The 20,889-nt window shown below is 43.1% G+C and overlaps 1 protein-coding gene across 1 annotated transcript; it reads left to right on the top strand.

Moving 5' to 3' along the window:
* The first annotated feature begins 146 nt into the window (after positions 1 to 146).
* LOC134611967 (uncharacterized) lies at positions 147 to 6,937 on the top strand. The gene is made up of 5 exons (XM_063456345.1): positions 147 to 296; positions 826 to 936; positions 1,460 to 1,533; positions 3,879 to 4,243; positions 5,862 to 6,937. The coding sequence occupies exons 2-5, from the start codon at positions 881 to 883 to the stop codon at positions 5,967 to 5,969; spliced, it is 603 nt and encodes a 200-aa protein (XP_063312415.1). The 5' UTR covers positions 147 to 296; positions 826 to 880; the 3' UTR covers positions 5,970 to 6,937.
* The last annotated feature ends 13,952 nt before the right edge of the window (positions 6,938 to 20,889 follow it).

Here is a 20,889-nt window from a genome sequence, read left to right as displayed (position 1 = left end):
CTTGGCTCTGTTTGTTCTTTCCCCATCCTGCACTGCCATTGGCTGGCTCTGTGTTCTGACCCCGCCCTGCACTGCCATTGGCTGGCTCTCTGTTCTGACCGCGCCCCGCTCTGTGTGTCGATGTGGCGTTGTTTTCACTCAGGGTGCGGCGCCATTTTGTGTCAGTCTATTTCCGGTCTCCCTCTCGGTCGGTCGGAGCGGCGTCACCTCGTTACCTGTTCGGTCCTGAGATCGGCGGAAACCGGGGGAACGCGGCTCCAGCTCGGACACCGACCGTCAACTACCGCCGCCACCAGGTTAATATACAATAATAATAATACAATATATATATATATCAATTTAATATAGTTATTAATTATTATATAAACATCCATTAATTATGATATTATTATTATTATAGCTCGCTGTGACCCCGGCGGGAGATATTAATATTTTATTATTTACTAACTTCCTGTCCGATAAAATGGCGGCCATGCAGGCTCTGTCAATCATAGCCAGGGGAGGTGTGGCTAGGGCTGCATAAACAGAAACAAAGTGATTTAACTCCTAAATGACAGTGAATTGAGCAGTGACATTGCAGGGGAATGATCTATACACTAAAACTGCTTTATTTAGCTAAAGTAATTTAGGGGACTATAGTGTTCCTTTAAATTAGCCGTATTGGTGTACAGATCGCGCCATTGCCGTCTCACTGCTCAATCCTCTGCCATTTAGGGGGTAAATGACTTTGTTTATACAGCCCTGGTCACACCTCCCCTGGGTGAGACTCACACTCATTAACCCATTGTACCATTAACAGTCAATCCTTTTTGTGGTTTCTTTCAGAGCTGTTGTCCCTTGTGAGGTTGACGCTCAGGAGTTGAAGAAACAGACTTCAATAATGCCGTGCTTTATCATCACACCTCCCTCAAATAACAAGAGACAGAATAACCCAAAGTAAGCATTCAGGGGTCATTTCTAAATAAAACTATAGATGTGAGCAGTTATTGCAGGAGTAGAATGAAATGGCAAAGATCTGTATATTATCCAATATGGAGCACAGACCCCATGATAGCACACTGTACACATTTATCATGGGACCCATTTTACGACTTTGTCAAGTTTTGATTTGGGGGATTTACTTGAATAGGTTATTTACATTTTATAGCTGCCAACCACGGGACTGGTTAACCAGTAGAGTAGGCCAAGCATAATAGCTTGTATGCTTCACATACGTAGATACTGAATATAAAGAGGTGAATTGGAAAGATTTGAGATTTAAAATATATTTGGGATTTTGCATAATTTGTCATAGAAACCAAAATGGCCACCAGGCTATAAGATGTGGATTTGGCAACTTACAGAGCCCACCGTAACGGGTTATCATTGCAATAAAAGCAATACGATGTCCAGCAGGCTTGTATCGTGGCCTCCAAAAATAAAAAATATATATTTATATTTTGATTCTCATTGTTATTAGGAAAAACACAAATACAAAGAAATACAAGAACTTGGCAGATGCAGTCGATCTTCTAGAGAAACTCAAGAAAAAACGTAAGTCTTTAAGAGAATATTAGATTGGCTTTAAAAAAAAATCTCAGCTGAATTTGTGCTCCCGTTGCATGAATGACTAGTATAAAGGCTGGCTTATTTATCCACTCAATAGAGAATTGTGGAATATTGAACCAAAAGAGCGGGGATAGATAATGGTGAAAACAAGTTTGTTTATGACATTAGATGAAGTTATGGGGCATTGCCAAAGGTTTAGTGTTTGCATAATAAAATAGCTGTCTCCTGAGTTTAGCTCCAGTGAGCAAAACCACCAGGAAGTAACAGGGGCTCTAACAAGGTTACTTTTCAAAGTGCCAATTTGTTTTATTGAAATCTGCTCTTTTTGTAAAATAAAAAAAGAACACAATCTTCACACATTAAGCACTTCAACAAGCTACAGTGCTTTAGGTGTGTGGAGGAGTCCTTTAAATGCAATTGTTTTCTAGTCCCTACTTTGTCTCCATAAATCTTTTGACTGGGTTGGGATATCAGTGAAATTTAAATACAGTAACTATGAATATTTCATAAAAATTCTCTTTATAAAATGCTAACTTTGAAAAGGGGGGGAGTGGAGACATTGCCGCTTCAACCCTTCCATGTAAACATTGCCTTGATTACAAAACGGCAATGTTTTATTTTTATTTTTTTTTGCTGTGCATGAAGTTGATACATACAGACCTGAGGTACCCCAACGGCAATCCACAGGTTCGGCATTTTGCAGTACAATTGGAGTAATATGATATACAAGCACAATTTTATAATAATATAAACAAGGGTTAACTTTTATGAAGGTTCCAGTCTGGTCTAACTAGCAGATAATCAGGCTAGGTGAGTTATGTGTGGTATAGTTATAACATTCTGCTCTACCACCGGGCTATATTACCACTGAGATTATGATTTGAATAGACATGCATTCGATAGGACAGTAACTGTCTGACTGCTATAGACACAGGCTGATTAGTCTAACAAGATAGTTATTAAGCTTAAAACAGGTATAAAGGGCTTTAATCATTAATTCTATCTCAGTGGACTCAGCATAGGCATACAAACTCAATGCGGTAGGGGTGGTTTGATCATTAGTAGTTAAGATGGGGTCGGGTGTATTCGCTAAGCAGCTATACAAGTGCAGGCTGTAAGTTGCGGGTTGGGTGGCTTGTTCCTACAAAGTGATATTTTTAGCTGAGTTATCACTTGGTAGCTCATGCTGTGTAGGATAGCCATGTTGGTGGCTGCAGTTGCAGAGGACTCTGTCGATACGTATGTGTGAAAAATAAGAATAAAGATAATTAAAGGAACACTATAGTCACCTAAATTACTTTAGCTAAATAAAGCAGTTTTAGTGTATAGATCATTCCCCTGCAATTTTACTGCTCAATTCACTGTAATTTAGGAGTTAAATCACTTTGTTTCTGTTTATGCAGCCCTTGCAACACCTCCCCTGGCTATGATTGGCAGAGCCTGCATGAAAAAAAAAAACTGGTTTCACTTTCAAGCAGATGTAATTTACCTTAATTGTATCTCAATCTCTAAACTGAACTTTAATCACATACAGGAGGCTCTTGCAGGGTCTAGCAAGCTATTAACATAGCAGGGGATAAGAAAATCTTAAACAGAACAATAAAGAAAGCCTAAATAGGGCTCTCTTTACAGGAAGTGTTTATGGAAGGCTGTGCAAGTCACATGCAGGAAGGTGTGACTAGGGTTCATAAACAAAGGGATTTAACTCCTAAATGGCAGAGGATTGAGCAGTGAGGCTGCAGGGGCATGTTCTATTCACCAAAACTGCTTCATTAAGCTAAAGTTGTTCAGGTGACTATAGTGTCCCTTTAAGCGTGAGGCAGTATGACATACAGAGTCAGCGTCCATGTTTGTCTGGGCAGCGTCCCTTTATGGATGTGGGGATGATCGCCCGCAGGCTGGTTAGTCACCTCATTCCTTCATGTGGGATCCGTGTCAGCGGCATTAGGTGGTCACAGAAGGTGGCGACGGCAATGTTTTAAATTGGGTTAAAATGATTGGATGGGGCCCTTAGGGGGTAATTGCTGGTGAAGGAACCATCATCATTAGTCACACCCATAATAATCATGCCCTGGTAAGCGGTCTGACTGTACATTGTGATTATATGTTCGTGCTTTGCTGCTAGGGGGGATACTTCCCTGGTGTCACAGGATACAGGGCACCAGGAAACTAAAGTGAGAAATGACCCCAAAATCAGGCCTGTCCTGCTAAAAGTGGGACCGTTGGGGAAACCTGCCAGTAACCCCCAGACCACTCATTGCGATGAAGTAAATTTAGTGGTCCTTTAAATAACTGATGTTGAAAATAATCCCACCATATCTCTTCCACAGCTGGTGACCTCGATGCAATCTCTGCTTTTGTGAAGGCCAATGAAGAGGAAGATTTCCAACTCTCAAATAACGAACAACTCATCCTGAGGGTGTGTGATCTTAATGGGACTGTATACATGGGACAAGATCATATGTTGGAATCCTGGCAAAGCTTCTATTTACCCAAGGAGACCAAAATGGAGGTGCTGGGAGCTATTGACAACTATCACGGCCTTCAGCTGGTTATTTTAGTGGCGGATAACGGACACATGTATGCTTATGAGGAAGACAGACTAGTTCACATAGCCAGCAGTTTACCTAGTTTGGTTCAGGACGGTTTAGAAAAAAATCCATGTTTCTATGATTTACAGGAGCTGAGCGATGAGGTAACGCGTGTGTGTGTGTACACAACCTGTGTCTGCTCACTTCCGTAAAACTATTTGCATGCAAGAGTTCCCTTAACCTGTATACCTGCTGAATGTTGAAACTCCTCAGAGAGAGCTTGTAACCTGTATACCTGCTGAATGTTGAGACTCCTGAGAGAGAGAGCTTGTAACCTGTATACCTGCTGAATGTTGAGACTCCTGAGAGAGAGCTTGTAACCTGTATACCTGCTGAATGTTGAGACTCCTGAGAGAGAGCTCGTAACCTGTATACCTGCTGAATGTTGAGGCTCCTGAGAGAGAGCTTGTAACCTGTATACCTGCTGAATGTTGAGGCTCCTGAGAGAGTGCTCCTAACCTGTATACCTGCTGAATGTTGAGACTCCTGAGAGAGTGCTCGTAACCTAACCTGTATACCTTCTGAATGTTGAGGCTCCTGAGAGAGAGCTCGTAACCTGTATACCTGCTGAATGTTGAGACTCCTGAGAGAGAGCTCGTAACCTGTATACCTTCTGAATGTTGAGGCTCCTGAGAGAGAGCTCGTAACCTGTATACCTGCTGAATGTGAGACTCCTGAGAGAGTGCTCGTAACCTGTATACCTGCTGAATGTTGAGACTCCTGAGAGAGTGCTTGTAACCTGTATACCTGCTGAATGTTGAGACTCCTGAGAGAGTGCTTGTAACCTGTATACCTGCTGAATGTTGAGACTCCTGAGAGAGTGCTTGTAACCTGTATACCTGCTGAATGTTGAGACTCCTGAGAGAGAGCTTGTAACCTGTATACCTGCTGAATGTTGAGGCTCCTGAGAGAGAGCTTGTAACCTGTATACCTTCTGAATGTTGAGGCTCCTGAGAGAGTGCTCCTAACCTGTATACCTGCTGAATGTTGAGACTCCTGAGAGAGTGCTCGTAACCTAACCTGTATACCTTCTGAATGTTGAGGCTCCTGAGAGAGAGCTCGTAACCTGTATACCTGCTGAATGTTGAGACTCCTGAGAGAGAGCTCGTAACCTGTATACCTTCTGAATGTTGAGGCTCCTGAGAGAGAGCTCGTAACTGAATGTGAGACTCCTGAGAGAGTGCTCGTAACCTGTATACCTGCTGAATGTTGAGACTCCTGAGAGAGTGCTTGTAACCTGTATACCTGCTGAATGTTGAGACTCCTGAGAGAGAGCTCGTAACCTGTATACCTGCTGAATGTTGAGGCGTCTGAGAGAGTGCTTGTAACCTGTATACCTGCTGAATGTTGAGACTCCTGAGAGAGAGCTCGTAACCTGTATACCTGCTGAATGTTGAGGCTCCTGAGAGAGTGCTTGTAACCTGTATACCTGCTGAATGTTGAGGCTCCTGAGAGAGTGCTTGTAACCTGTATACCTGCTGAATGTTGAGGCTCCTCAGAGAGTGCTTGTAACCTGTATACCTGCTGAATGTTGAGACTCCTGAGAGAGTGCTCGTAACCTGTATACCTGCTGAATGTTGAGACTCCTGAGAGAGAGCTCGTAACCTAACCTGTATACCTGCTGAATGTTGAGACTCCTGAGAGAGAGCTCGTAACCTGTATGTATGAACAATTGCCTTAACTGTTTTTTTTCTTTTGTTTTTATTGTTTTTTTTTTAATAGGAAGATGAAACTCATAGCGATGAGGAAGTTCAAAAAATCAGACAAAGAACAAAAGATTTTGTGAATCAAAGTTCAGAGGCATTTGACAAAATGTTGGATTTTTTTTAAGTACAAATCTTCAGAGGTTTATTATGCCATTTCCCTTCAGTTTAAAGACATTGTGTATGATATGGGTCAACTTAACCATCCTCATTGTTTATTGTACAAGAAGAAAGATCTTCTCTGATTGGAATTGGCTAATTTGTAAAAAGCTGTAAATAAGTACTTGGTGACTGCAAAATGGATAATCGTTTCCTGAATGTTTTCTTTGAACAGCCAGAATGTGCTTGAACCAGGATATCTTCATAGTTTCGACTGTCTTCACCCCCTGCGGAGTGCAGTTTGGATGCATCATACACCTGAATGGAGGTCCCTGAAATCTATTGGTGTCAGATAAGGCCATGTACAACTGATAGACCTGCAGGAATAGCCTCACTTAGTACTGCTTGTAGAGTAAATATGGAACATGAGAAATAGGGGGAGTTGGGGTTAGGAGCCCTGGAGAGGAGATGAGTGTATTAATATCTAACAGCCAAAATTTATATACCAACGGCTAGACACGAGGAGAGAAGGCAAATGAGTTGGGCTGCATAGAGATGGGGGTGCCTTCTATTTCAGACAGAAAAAAAGGGAGTAATCCCAATAGGCAAAACTGTTAAGAACAAAAGGAGGAAAATATTGTGCCCTGTCAATAGATGGAAAAATGGTGAGGGTGTGGGAATAGACTAACGTGAACCATATACCCTTTATTAAGTGTGAGACACAACACTCGTACACTGTGTGAACAAATATTAAACCTGCTTCTGTAGGCCGAGCTAAAATATACTTTAAAACAAGTAGGTGAATAATAATCTAAATGCTAGCTCACACCCATCGTTGAAAAAGTGATAAAGTCGATGGACTGAAGAGATGCAAGATGATCGGTTATATAGATCTGGCCATTACAGCACATAGCGACAAAAATGACAGATGGTCTGCTAGCAATGATAAATCCTCAACTACCTAGTACAGTTAATTAATCTTAACGGCTTGATGAAGACAGGAAACCTTTTAGCACCTAGTCATTTTTCTGAGCTTGCAACGGGTGGGGGTGTTATAGTTTTATATCCATAATGTTATTTTTCGTTAAATAGGAAAATATTAAAATTAACAATAGTTCAAAGGGGTGCTTTAGGCATCATAAGTCAGCGTGTGCTGTCCCCATTTCAGTCTGAGACGTTTACCAGGGACCCTGGGCGCACAGTGTCTAGGTCCCCTGTAATGGAAGGGAGTTTTCCTACTAAACCATACCAGTGATGGGCAGTGGCAGGCTGAGAGCGCTCGGCTGCCGTGTTTGTCATTTGGGCCTGTTCAAGCTTCCTGAATGCTGTGCTCAAGGTACTTATCCAAGTCATCATACAAAAGTGATTTATTTTATCGCAATAAGAATATACATACATAAGCTGTACATAGCTTCCATCTAATGTGGGCGATGTAATTAAAAATATTTTTTATAAATAAAATATTTTTTCCTATAACTTTGTGGCCTGTTTTCCTTTTGTTGTAATATGGTGGGTTAGTTATTGTTTTGTTTTAGAGGACACTAAATGTGTTTATTCACACAATGCAACAAGCTGTGTAACATATTTAGCGTGTCCTACACCAGTTTTATTTAATCTCCTGTGTTTGTCTTTATACATTAACCTCTTGTTTTGTTTCCCCAAGTCTAATACAGGGTTTCTCACTAAAGTAACACACACACACACGTTATTGGAAAAAAACTGTGGGGGTAAATGAAAAAAAACAGACTTTACTCTTTTTATATATATTTGTAGAATAAAAAGAAATATTAACTGATTGTATATTATTAACTGAAGGGTTAATTCAAAGTGAAAGAAATGTAAAGGAACACTATAGTCACCAGAACAACTATAGCGATAGTGTCAATAGTATGTTGTTTTTTGTTGTAAACACTGCCTTTTCTCTTAGCGGTTTGAGGGGGGTACACTGTTAGCCGTATGCCTGGGTTTCCAAATTTGTGTTGGTACAGTTTTTTAAACTATTGCATTGGTTATATGGTTTTTAGGAGCAGGGGAGATCACAGAGAGGTGCCATATGGTTCCCTTTTAGCCACCGTAAGCTCACAGTTTCTTTTGGGTAAGTTTAGGTGATTGCTACTTAAATTTGAAAACTGACTCATGTGGGTAGCACGGCAGGTCAAGTGTGGACTCCATGTCCTGGTGTTGGGTCTTTGTTTATGGGGCCCGAGTCCATACCAGAGCTGCCCTTGGAAGGTGCGGACTAGCCTGTCTCTATAAGTTGGTACAATATTGTTAGGTGTTGGTAGGGCCGTGCCCTTTCCACCCTGCCCCAAGGAAGCGTGAGACAGTCGGGCAATCTGACAAAAGGGATGCATTGGTTACATATAAAGAAAAAAAAAAATCCTGCAAGTGTCCAACAACAAATAGAGTATGGTGTACGGTTTGTTCCAGCTACCCGCCTAGAATAGGAAACCTCTATTGAGGGGGTTCTGGCGGTGATGGCATAGTATATAGCCCAGGTAGGCGTGATAGATAAACTAACATACAGTATATGATACAGATATAGAGTATGGAAGCTGGGCAGACCGTCCGACCTGTCAGATTGTGTGTATTTCTAGTCGTGTGGGTTGGGCATATGTCGGTTGTTGCAATGACAACTGTCCAGGTTAGTGTGGTTGTTTAGGGAGTTTTGTGTTGCATGTCAGTATAGGGAGGTGGGGGAAAAGGCAGTGCTGTGTGCCGTGCTCCATGAGTGTTGTAATGACCTTAGATACTTTGGAGACAGTTCAGAGAAGGGCTACTAAACTGGTTCATGGATAACAGGATAAAACTTACCAGTAAAGGTTAAAGGATCTTAACATGTATAGCTTGGAGGAAAGACAAGACGGGGGATATGATAGAAATACATAAAGGGAATCAACACAGTAAAGGAGGAGACTATATTTAAAAGAAGAAAAGCTACCACAACAAGAGGACATAGTCTTAAATTAGAGGGGCAAAGGTTTAAAAATAATATCTGGAAGTATTGCTTTACTAAGAAGGTAGTGGATGCATGGAATAGCCTTCTAGCTGAAGTGGTAGAGGTTAAAACAGTGAAGGAGTTTAAGCATGCCTGGGATAGGCATAAGGCTATCCTAACTAAGATAAGGCCAGGGACTAATGAAAGTATTTAGAAAATTGGGCAGACTAGATGGGCTAAATGGTTCTTATGTGCCGTCACATTCTATGTTTCTATAATCTATTGACTGGTAAGCATGCGGTGTAGAACAGTAAGGGGGATGAGTGGGGAAGTCACATAGTTAAGAAGGGTTGTAGGGCATGTTATGTGAGCAATTGGGTCAGCTGGCGTAGGTTCCTCTGTCGCCGCAGCATGCTTGGCGAAGGTCTTGATAAAACTGGACTGGGGAGTCCTCTGGCAGCTTGCATCAATTGCTCCTTTATATGGAAGATGTGCATTTGCACGATGACGTTGAGCGGTGAGGTCGGGTTGGTTCTGGGAGCTCTTAAGGCCTAGTGGGCTCTGCCCATCAATATATCTGTAGTGGTGTCGGGTAAGAGGCCTTTGAATACTTTTGTAAGTGTGTTCCAGTGAGAGCAATTCTGGTAGGCCATAATCCGCATATTGTTCTAGCGGGTTCTGTTACTTAGATCTTCGCTGACCCCTTCAGGATGTAGAGCTGCTCTTGGAGGTCGGTATCGTCCATTTTCTCCTTGACCACATATGTCCATGCCACGCAGACTGCAACGCTGTCTTTGATGAGCCAGAAGCGCTCGTACAGTTCGTCTGCTGTGTATGCTTGGAAATAAGTAAGCAACCTCTTCGTGTCTCGTCTGGTTAGTGGGGTATAAGAGCATGTGGGTAGGAAAGGTAATTCAGGTACTAGTGCACTTGATGGCTATCGATTGGGTAGATGCAGAGCGATGAAATTATGCTGCTCCGCTCCTCAAGCAGATACAAGGCCTAAAATTTGAAATTTTACATGACCGGAGGCTTTGTATTTTGCATAATATTTCTTTACTAGCTCCACACAGCAGCAAAGAAACGCATAGAAAAAAAAGAACCAATCACAAGAGAGAAAAATGTACATAAGGCATAGTGACCTCATCATTTCCTCTTTCTTTGCTGCTCCATCGAGCACACAGGTCAGTATTACTCTCCTCCATTACTTTGTATTTATATTGCCTTTTTGGGATTGTATTTTAATATGTTTTGCTGTGCTTCTATGCTGTGGGCATCTGGGCGTCTTTCTTTATTATTAGTTTACTTTGACCTTTTTCTGGGTGCTTGGCCCTCTCCCCTCTCTTCTCTAAGGGTCTCAAGGAGCTTTTGGGCCTTGCTGGGGCTTAATCCCTACCCTCCCGCTGGTTCCGCCGGCTCCCGGGCATTTGTTTCTCTTCCCCCTGGTTCCCCAGTATATCCCGGCATGACTTTGGCCTTTTTCCCACGGCCGCACACTCCAGCTTGGCGGCAGCTGGACTCGCGAACAAGACGTGGTGACCATCTTTAGTCTCGTGAGATTGCGAGCGGCCACCTTGCTTCACCCACGAGCCGTGGCAGCCATCTTTAATCTCACAAGATTGAATTCAGCCATCTTGCTACACCCGCGCACCGCGATTTCGGCACTCGGGATAAGCTTATGCTTGTGCTGCCAGCTTAGCCTTAGCTGCTCTGACACAGGCGTTGGGTCTCAGGATCCCAGGTTCGGATCCAGGTACAGGTAAGTATTCTAATCTGTTCTATCATTACATGTTAATGTTGTACTATTTCAGTTGTATTTCAGGTTTAAAGGGATATCAACCTTAACCTCAGATTACTGTTAGAGCACGGTTCAGGGCTCTATAGGACTGTCCCGTATGACTACACCTTATGTGGAATTACTTCAGTTATGGGATGTTTAAAGGGATACCTCAGATTACTGTTAGAATTAGTGCTCTCTATCAGGACGGTGACATGACATTAGTGCTCATATCCTGTACTGCTGTACACCTGGGGATAACCCCTGGCTAGGTCGTTCTACTTTGTCCTACTGTATTGCAAAAGGATTCCCAGGGCATCCGGCTTAAAGAGATATACCCTCTGTTTCTCCAGTAAATGTGACTTAAAGGGATATAACCATGACCTTTGAAGAACTGTTTGCACAACAGATTGGTGCACTCTATACAGTGTCCCACATTTGAAGGGTTCATACCCCGTGCACCTGGGGTGAATCCCTGCTATGTATACGCTACTCTATACTGCTGAATGGAGACGGGCTATGACGACCTCTGTTAGCTACTGACACAGTTTTCAGCACTTCTGGCTTAACTGGATATCTCCCATGACAGTGCATTAATTATTGGAAGAGCTGAGGGAGGCTTTCTACTACTAAGCCATTACTTAAGGGTTCATAACCTGTGCACCTGGGGTGAGGCCCCTACTGGATGTGCTCTAACACTGCTGCAGGGAGGCATGCTGCTACAGGATTTTCAGCACTCCCTGCTTAAAGGAATTTCTCCCTCAACAGCGAACCTAATTGTTGGAAAACTGATGCATTCTATCAGGACTGTGTATGGGTTCATAACCTGTGCACCTCGGGTGAGGCCCCTACTATATTTTTGCCGCACTATACTGCTGAGGGAAGACATACTGAAACAACCTCTGTAAAATAGGATTTTCAACTCTTCCGGAATATCTCCGACAGTGAGCCATTGTGGAGAACTCGTTTAGGTTCTACAGGTGATACTCAAAAAATTTGAATATCGTGCAAAAGTTCATTTATTTCAGTAATGCAACGTAAAAGGGCAAACTAATATATTAGATAGACGCATTACATGCAAAGCAAGATAGTTCAAGCCGTGATTTGTCATCAGTGCGATCAGGGCCGGCGCTACCTGTTAGGCGGACTAGGCAGCCGCCTAGGGCGCCCCTTGGGAAGGAGCGCCGGCCCCCCTAATGCTGCAGCGCTCTGCAGAGAGCCTCAGGCGGCTGCAGCTTTGCTCGGGCTGGTGCGTCCATGAGGGCGCACCGCCCGGGCGCAGCATGAGGAGAGGGGCTGACAGGAGGGAAGCGCTCAGCGCTCCCTCCTGTCACTCCCTCACTGTAGCGTGGCCGAGCCCTGTATGGTCTGCCGGTACAGGGAGCATCTGTCTCCTGTACCCGACCGGACTAACAGGAAGTGCACACTGAGTGTGCACTTCCTGTTAGTCCGGCCGGGTACAGGAAACAAAAGCTCCCTGTACCCGCGGACCATACAGAGCTCGGCCACGCTACAACACAGGTAGGGGAGGGGGAAGAAAGAAACAGGGAGGGAGGGAGGGGGAAGAAAGAAACAGGGAGGGAGGGAGGGGGAAGAAAGAAACAGGGAGGGAGGGAGGGGGAAGAAAGAAACAGGGAGGGAGGGAGGGGGAAGAAAGAAACAGGGAGGGAGGGAGGGAGGGGGAAGAAAGAAACAGGGAGGGAGGGAGGGAGGGGGAAGAAAGAAACAGGGAGGGAGGGAGGGAGGGAGGGGGAAGAAAGAAACAGGGAGGGAGGGAGGGAGGGAGGGGGAAGAAAGAAACAGGGAGGGAGGGAGGGGGAAGAAAGAAACAGGGAGGGAGGGAGGGGGAAGAAAGAAACAGGGAGGGAGGGAGGGGGAAGAAAGAAACAGGGAGGGAGGGAGGGAGGGGGAAGAAAGAAACAGGGAGGGAGGGAGGGAGGGGGAAGAAAGAAACAGGGAGGGAGGGAGGGAGGGGGAAGAAAGAAACAGGGAGGGAGGGAGGGAGGGAGGGGGAAGAAAGAAACAGGGAGGGAGGGAGGGAGGGAGGGGGAAGAAAGAAACAGGGAGGGAGGGAGGGAGGGGGAAGAAAGAAACAGGGAGGGAGGGAGGGAGGGGGAAGAAAGAAACAGGGAGGGAGGGAGGGAGGGGGAAGAAAGAAACAGGGAGGGAGGGAGGGGGAAGAAAGAAACAGGGAGGGAGGGAGGGAGGGAGGGAGGGGGAAGAAAGAAACAGGGAGGGGGGGAGGGGGAAGAAAGAAACAGGGAGGGAGGGAGGGAGGGAGGGAGGGGGAAGAAAGAAACAGGGAGGGAGGGAGGGAGGGGGAAGAAAGAAACAGGGAGGGAGGGAGGGGGAAGAAAGAAACAGTGAGGGAGGGGGAAGAAAGAAACAGGGAGGGGGAAGAAAGAAACAGGGAGGGAGGGGGAAGAAAGAAACAGGGAGGGAGGGAGGGAGGGGGAAGTGCCAGCACTTAAGGGTTTATACCCAGTGCTCCTAGGGTGAGGCCCTATTATGTGTGCTGCACTGTGCTGCTGAGTGTAGGCATGCTGTTGCGACCTCTATTTACTGGGTGAGCCCTAGTCTATTTTTTTTGGCCATTGTACAGAGTACAACCCTGCAGAACACTACCTGTTCTGTGAACACTGTTTGCCCTGCATCCCGAGACTGCCTACTGGGGTATCCCATATCACAATAAAACTATCTGCCTATTTCTCTCTGGGGGATCCCCAGGTAAGTAAGATGACAGTGCCTTGCACGCTTACTGATCAATGGCTGTGTAACCTACACATCCTTCACCCACGTTTGAGAGACTGATCACCTCTCGATCGCTTGGCTACTTTATGCACCTGTGGCTTTTGTAACCTCTAGATAAGATGCCTGTAAGCGCTTGGGGTCGGACCACCCATGCTCTTCCTTCCCGGACGGAGTGGCACAGACGGCTGAGTTTGACCAGCGGATGATGTCCTTTATGGCTCTGGGCGACCGCAACTCCGCAAGGGAGCCAGGAGAGGTATCAGAGACACCCAAGATTAACTGCTGGACTCTATCGACCCTATCATGGGTAAAATAACGGAATACACCAACAAAGTCCGGGAATGGGCTCCCGATATTAGTGAATGGACTCAGAGATGTGTCCGTTTCGTCAGAAAACCTAGTGTTTGCCTCTCCTATGGGAAGCGCACAGCAGCACTCCTTCATATTGACGGATGGTTGGCGGATCTGGGCGCCAAATCATTGGGACCACTGGCACAAGGCACACTGTTCCCGACGGCCCTCATCAAGACCCCCACCTCCAGGAGGAAGGTGTTATGTGCTAACTCCTAAGAGGTGTTCTTCGGTACCGGCTGACTGCGGGGCTTTGTCACCATCCACTTTGGGACATCTGACCACGTATCCTGCTATCGCTAACTCTATTACCTAGGAGGTGCGAGAGTTAACCTCGGGTGCCTCGGACGATCGGACAGAGGACACAGAACGTGCAGATGCGCTAGATACAGTTTTTCCTCAGGTTAACGCCGCTAAGGAACCATTGACTGTACTTTCTACTCTGCCCACAGGAGTTTGAGCATTTAAACTCAATACGGAACTTTTCGCATGGACGACTGCCTGTCAAAACTGGATATGAAGATACGTCATGGTGATCCTTTTCCATCCCCTTTGACAACGTTATCTAGGTCCAGTGTGACACGATCAGCCCTGGCTCTTCACCTGGCCCCTCAACTGGGATGCTTGGGGGGCTTAATGAAACTACCGAAACCAGTGATCAATTATGTTTGGGGAAGACGTGGCATTATCATCCTGGACATTCTCCTGCGGGCGATGCAAGGAACTCATGATTGCGCCAACACTCCGTGTTCTCCGTGGTCTGACTGAAATCGGCTTGTTTCGTTTTGGATGAGCTGCTTTTTAGGGTTCGTATGTGACTCCTCTCCTTGCACACATAAGTTTTTCCTTTCATAGGTCTCCTCTATCCTAAAGAAATTTTCACACGTTCCTTCACTGCAACACTGTGACCCTACATATACTCGCCCGGATCGTTGGATACTGCCTTCCTCCATCCGGGGCTTTTCCCCAGACTACGTTACCAGGACAGGCAGTGAGGCCTGGTCGGGTTCAGTCAGGCAGACCTCGACGATCAACCGGACTTCGTTCGGACGTCGGATGCCAGGGTATGGGGCAAGGGGCTGCAAGGATGACCTGCGAGACCACACCCCAAACACGGGTTTACAACTCTCCCTTCACGTTGCAGACCTAGCATTCTTTGTGCAGTACTTCACTACCCACAGCCTGGTAAAGGAGTACTCTATCGGTTGCATCTTACTACGGATGAACAGAGCGTCGACAGTTAGGTATACCAATCGCCTGGACGGAACTAACTCCCGTCTTCTATCAGACATCATGAAAGGCATCTTTGATTCCTGCCTTCCTTGCAGAACCCCGAGGTCGGCCTATCGCCCAAGGGAGACACATATCTGAGGGACCGCCAGAATGCGGTGTTCTTCAATTGGCACATTGCACGAGGGTGACGTATGCTTTTCCCTCCATTGCAATGATTGTGAAACTTTTCCATCATCTCGTTGTTCAGCGAATAACACGGCCTTAGCCGTCCCACTGTGACGCAGTTAACCTTGTTTCCCGGACCTTACAGGACTGATGCCTCTTCTATTCCTGGAGAGTCGGTTGACCATGGTGGCCGGGACTCTTGCTAGGCAGATCGGCAGACTATCTCAGGCTGATAGGGACCTCTTAGGAGTCTCTTGGGCCCGAAGGACGTGACAATGCTACCTCACCTTCTGGGCGTTCCCGGTCTGATTGATGTTTGGAAATGTACTTTGATCCGTTATGTGGTGTTTGGACGGCTCTATGGCCCGTGTCCCGGTCTGGGGACTCCTAATGGACAAGGATCCTAAAACTTATGTACCAGTTACCCAGTGACATCCACCTTCAGCTGATGGGACGTTGAGGTCGTTCTCTGTTTTATCTACGGGATTGGCATCTACTGATGGACTTTTATGCTTGGACTGGTGGCTTTCCGTCAGTTACCGGATGTTCGGCCGTTCGACGGGGAGGTTCCTCCCGTAGACCCGACGTGCTAGGTATCCCGTCGCACTTTTGGATTCTTCATTCATTTTCTATTCCTTTCTCAGCATTTAAAAATGCAAAATATGAAGCCTTATGTCATGTTGTAAAATTTAAAGGGACACTATAGTCACCAGAACAACTACAGCTTATTGTATTTGTTCTGGTGAGTAGAGTCATTACCGTCAGGCTTTTTTGCTGTAAACACTGTCTTTTAAAAAAAAAAAAATGCAGTGTTTACATTACATCCAAGTGATAACTTCACTGGCCACTCCTCAGATGGCTGTTAGAGATCCTTCCTGGGTCATGGCTGCCTAAAATGCATCCAAACATTCATTATCTCCTCCCTCTGCATGCAGACACTGAACCTTCCTCATAGAGATTCATTGATTCAATTCATCTCTATGAGGAGATGCTGATTGGCCAGGGCTGTGTTTGAATTGTGCTGGCTCTGCCCCTGATCTACCTCATTGTCAGTCTCAGCCAATCCTATGGGGAAGTATTATGATTGCATCAGGCTACCACTTCTGATGATGTCAGCAGACTGCTTGATTTTCTGAGTCAAACAGCATGCAGAGTTACAGCTTCAGGCTTGAATACAGTAAGATTTTTACTATATTTAGGGAGGCATGAGGGGCACAGGGGGGCTAGATGGTGGTTTTAACACTATAGGGTCAGGAATACATGTTTGTGTTCCCGACCGTATAGTGATCCTTGAAGATTATGCTATCTTTAATGTACTAATAAACTTAATTTTACTAATGACAGGAGGCAAGTATTTTCCCTTCCCACCCTTTCTGTTCGTTTTCTTTGAATGTATCACGGGTCTAAGGTAGGTTTGGCTTTCATGTTTTGTGTTTACATTGAAGATTGTATTTCCAATAATCTGGAATTGTCATTGGAATTTTACATAATAGTTATTCAATTATCAGATTGTAATTTACAATTTTCTTCTATGGGATGATGTATATGGTACGTTACTTGGATTTCCACGTTCATGACTATGTGTCTAAACCTGTCACACATTCTCTTTTCAGTATGGATTGTCTCTGAAGACATTTGGTTGTTTGTGTGGACTTCACGAGAAGTTTGCTCCGTCGGATGTTGGACTTAGGAGTTATTATTATTATTATTATAGGAGTTATTATTATTATTATAGGAGTTATTATTATAGGAGTTATTATTATTATAGGAGTTATTATTATTATAGGAGTTATTATTATTATTATTATAGGAGTTATTATTATAGGAGTTATTATTATTATAGGAGTTATTATAATTATTATAGGAGTTATTATTATTATTATTATAGGAGTTATTATTATTATTATAGGAGTTATTATTATTATAGGAGGTATTATTATTATTATAGGAGTTATTATTATTATTATTATAGGAGTTATTATTATTATTATAGGAGTTGTTATTATTATTATAGGAGTTATTATTATTATTATAGGAGTTATTATAGGAGTTATTATTATTATTATAGGAGTTATTATTATAGGAGTTATTATTATTATTATAGGAGTTATTATTATTATTATAGGAGTTATTATTATAGGAGTTATTATTATTATTATAGGAGTTATTATTATTATTATTATTATTATAGGAGTTATTATTATAGTGTTATGGTACTTTTTTAGCAGTAAACCAAAATGTTTAAATGTCTATCTGTTCCTGTCCAAATTAGAGAAAATTGAATTGCGTATATACGCTGAAGTAATTCAGACTGACACACGGAGTTCAGGTTAAAATAACTTCGAGGAAATTTATTGGCAAGTGAAGCAAGAGCGGCTCGCAGGCCCTTTTAAGAGGCATTTTGCGTCATCATTGATTATCAAGATATCAGTAAATAAACATCATTAATTGGATTAATTGTTAAGTGTCTGGGTTAGTGTCCACCTATCAATATAATTAATTGGCTCAAAAACTAAGTGGTTAGCTAAGTGTCCACCCACCGAGAGGTGGTATTGTTTTGGACACGGGTGGGGACAAGGGGCTCAAGCGCCATCTTCCCTAGCATGAGGTTTACTCGGTGGAAAGGGGGGCTTGAGCGTCATTTTACACAGTCAGTGATGTCAGGTCTTGTGGTCAGGTGCAAGGTCTCTTATGAATAGAACATTTCATTACTACAGTGTTCTCATGGCCTTCAAATTATACTATGTTGCGAGTTAGGGGAAATTCAGCAGTTCCTGAGTTAGTCATGTCTTTATAGAAAATACAGTCTTTGTCCATTGTGTTAGATGTGCTGGGAAATTCTGTCATGTAATGTAGTTTTGAAATGGAGAAGTCAGGTTATGAGGACAAAATGGAGGATGTGTCACAGTATGAGGTTAAAATGGAGTTAGTGCAATAATTCAATACAAGTTCAATAAAGATTTTTAATAATTCTACATCAATAGGAGTTATTATTATTATTATAGGAGTTATTATTATTATAGGAGTTATTATAGGAGTTATTATTATTATTATAGGAGTTATTATTATAGGAGTTATTATTATTATAGGAGTTATTATTATTATTATTATAGGAGTTATTATTATTATTATAGGAGTTATTATTATTATTATAGGAGTTATTATTATTATAGGAGTTATTATAGGAGTTATTATTATTATTATAGGAGTTATTATTATAGGAGTTATTATTATTATTATAGGAGTTATTATTATTATTATTATAGGAGTTATTATTATTATTATAGGAGTTATTATTATTATTATTATTATTATAGGAGTTATTATTATTATTACTACTTGTTATATGTTTACTTCCGCTTGATGTCGCTTTCTGAAAGCGGAAATGATGAGGTCACTATGCCTTATGTACATCCTACTCTCTTGTGATTGGGTCTTTTTTTCTATATGTTTCTATGCTGCTGTGTGGAGCTAGTAAAGAGAAATAATGCAAAATACCCGTCTCCTGTCATTACTAAAATCAAGATTATTAGTACACGGAAGCTAGCATAATCTTCAATTCACTTTTAAACCTTGCTTTTATGTATAATGGTTATATTCGCTTCAGCTTTGTTTAAAGAAACTCTCTAACTGCTACAGCACATAGTTGTGGTTATGGTTTCAGGAGAGCACTGGTGCCCCCACCTTCTTCTCCTCTGTTACTAGTCAGATATTTTAAAATGACTTCTTACCTGAGGGCTGCCTGGCACCATTTCCTGCCTCTTCTTCATCTGCCAGAGCCGGGACCTCTCTGATGTAAGCCTGACAGGGCAGGACTTCGAGCCAATGAGCTGACCGTACAAGGTTTAGCACTTTAGCTTTAGTAAATTCTGAGAGAAAAAAAGAACTGGCGAGCTCTAATAGACAAAAAGGCCTGGACGCCCATGGAAGACAACAGTGGTGGATGATCGTAGGATCCTTTCAATGGTAAAGTAAAACCCTATCACAGAGTCCAGCCATAGGCAGAACACTCTCTCGGAGGTAGGCATATCATTATCCAAGTCTGACATAAAGAGAAGAGACTTCATGAGAGCAAATACAGTGGGTTCACCACAAGGTGCAAACCATCCATAAGTCTCAAGAATAGAAAGGCTAGATTCGATTTTGCCAAAAATCATGTAAAAAAGCCGAGTTCTTTGGACAGATGAAACTAAGAACAACCTGTAGCAGAATGATAGGAAGAAAAAGGTATGGAGAAGGCTTGGAACGGCTTGTGATAAGAAACATACCACATCTTCTGTAAAACACGGTGGAGGCAATGTGATGGCATTGGCACCCAATGGCACTGGGTCACTAGGGTTTATGGATGATGTGACAGAAGCAGCCGGATGGATTCTGACGTGTATCGGGGCATATTGTCTGCTCAGATCCAGCCAAATTCAGCAAAGTTGATTGGATGGTTCTTCACTTTACAGACGACCAATGACCCATAACATACTGTGAAAGAAACCCAGGAGTTTAAGGCAAAGAAGTTGAATATTCTGCAATGGCCAAATCAATCACCGGATCTCAACCCGATCGAGCATTCATTTCACTAACTGAAGACAAAACTTAAGGCAGAAAGACGCACAAACAAACAGCAACTGAAGACAGTTACAGTAAAGGCCTGGCAAAGCTTCACAGAGGAAGAAACCAGCGTTTGGTGATGTCCATGCGTTCCAGACTTCAAGCAATCATTGCCTGCAAAGGATTCTGCACAAAGTAATAAACACCAACATTTTATTTATTATTGTGTTAATTTGTCCAATTGCATTTGAGCCCCTTTAATAAAGGGACTGTGTATGGAAATTGATGCAATTCCAAAACGTTTCATACAATATTTTTGTTCAACCTCTTGAATTATAGCTGAAAGTCTTCACTTCAATTGAATCTCGGTTGTTTCATTTCAAATCCATTGTGGTGACAATTGTATCACTGTCCAAATATTGCTGTCTATTTATCATTTTCTCTTTGTCTATAGATCTATCCATCCGTTTGTCTATATGATTATATCTGTCTGTCTATCTCTATCAATCAATCTCTCTCTCTGTCTGTCTCTCTCTCTCTATCTAACAATATTTCTTTCTGCCTGCCTGTCTCTCTCTGTCTATCTATAGATCTATCCATCCGTCTGTCTATGTGAGTATATCTGTCTGTCTGTCTATCTATCTAGTATCTACATGTCTTTCTGTTTGTCTATTTATCTATCCATCTATCTATCTATCTATCTATCATTATTTCTCTCTCCTAGTATATCTGTCTGTCTCTGTCTGTCTATCCTAGTATATCTGTCTGTCTCTGTCTGTCTATCCTAGTATATATGTCTGTGTGTGTGTGTGTGTGTGTGTGTGTGTCTATCTCTCTGTGTGTGTATCTATGTTTCCTTCATAGAACTGATACTTGGTATGTCTGTCAATGCATTATATCAGTGCAGCTCAGAGCTGCCCCCTGCTGGTCAATTAGTGCAATAGGTTTCGTTTCCTGATGAAAGGAAAGTAAAATACTCCCAGTAAATCAGAGCTGTAATATCTCTCCTCCCCAGCCCAGTATTTACCGTATTGCTCTGTATAGAGAGTCAGCACCCAATAGAGGGGTAGCCTGTACATTGTCTGGGTGATTTACCCCAAGTCAAATCAGGCGAAGTGAATAAATCGCGAAATCTCTCTGAATTCTCACTTTAGTGATTAACCCTCTTACTGTCCCAAAAAACAAAAG

Source organism: Pelobates fuscus, chromosome 5 (genome assembly GCF_036172605.1).
Source record: "Pelobates fuscus isolate aPelFus1 chromosome 5, aPelFus1.pri, whole genome shotgun sequence".
Lineage (NCBI taxonomy): Eukaryota > Metazoa > Chordata > Amphibia > Anura > Pelobatidae > Pelobates > Pelobates fuscus.
Note: the sequence above shows the minus strand (reverse complement) of the source record. Positions and strands in the feature narration are given on the sequence as shown.

Coding starts and splice junctions, on each gene's coding strand:
- LOC134611967 (XM_063456345.1), top strand. CDS start 881: ATGCCGTGCTTTATCATCACACCTCCCTCAAATAACAAGAGACAGAAT. Junction 937..1,459: donor AAGAGACAGAATAACCCAAA/GTAAGCATTCAG, acceptor CATTGTTATTAG/GAAAAACACAAATACAAAGA. Junction 4,244..5,861: donor TACAGGAGCTGAGCGATGAG/GTAACGCGTGTG, acceptor TTTTTTTAATAG/GAAGATGAAACTCATAGCGA.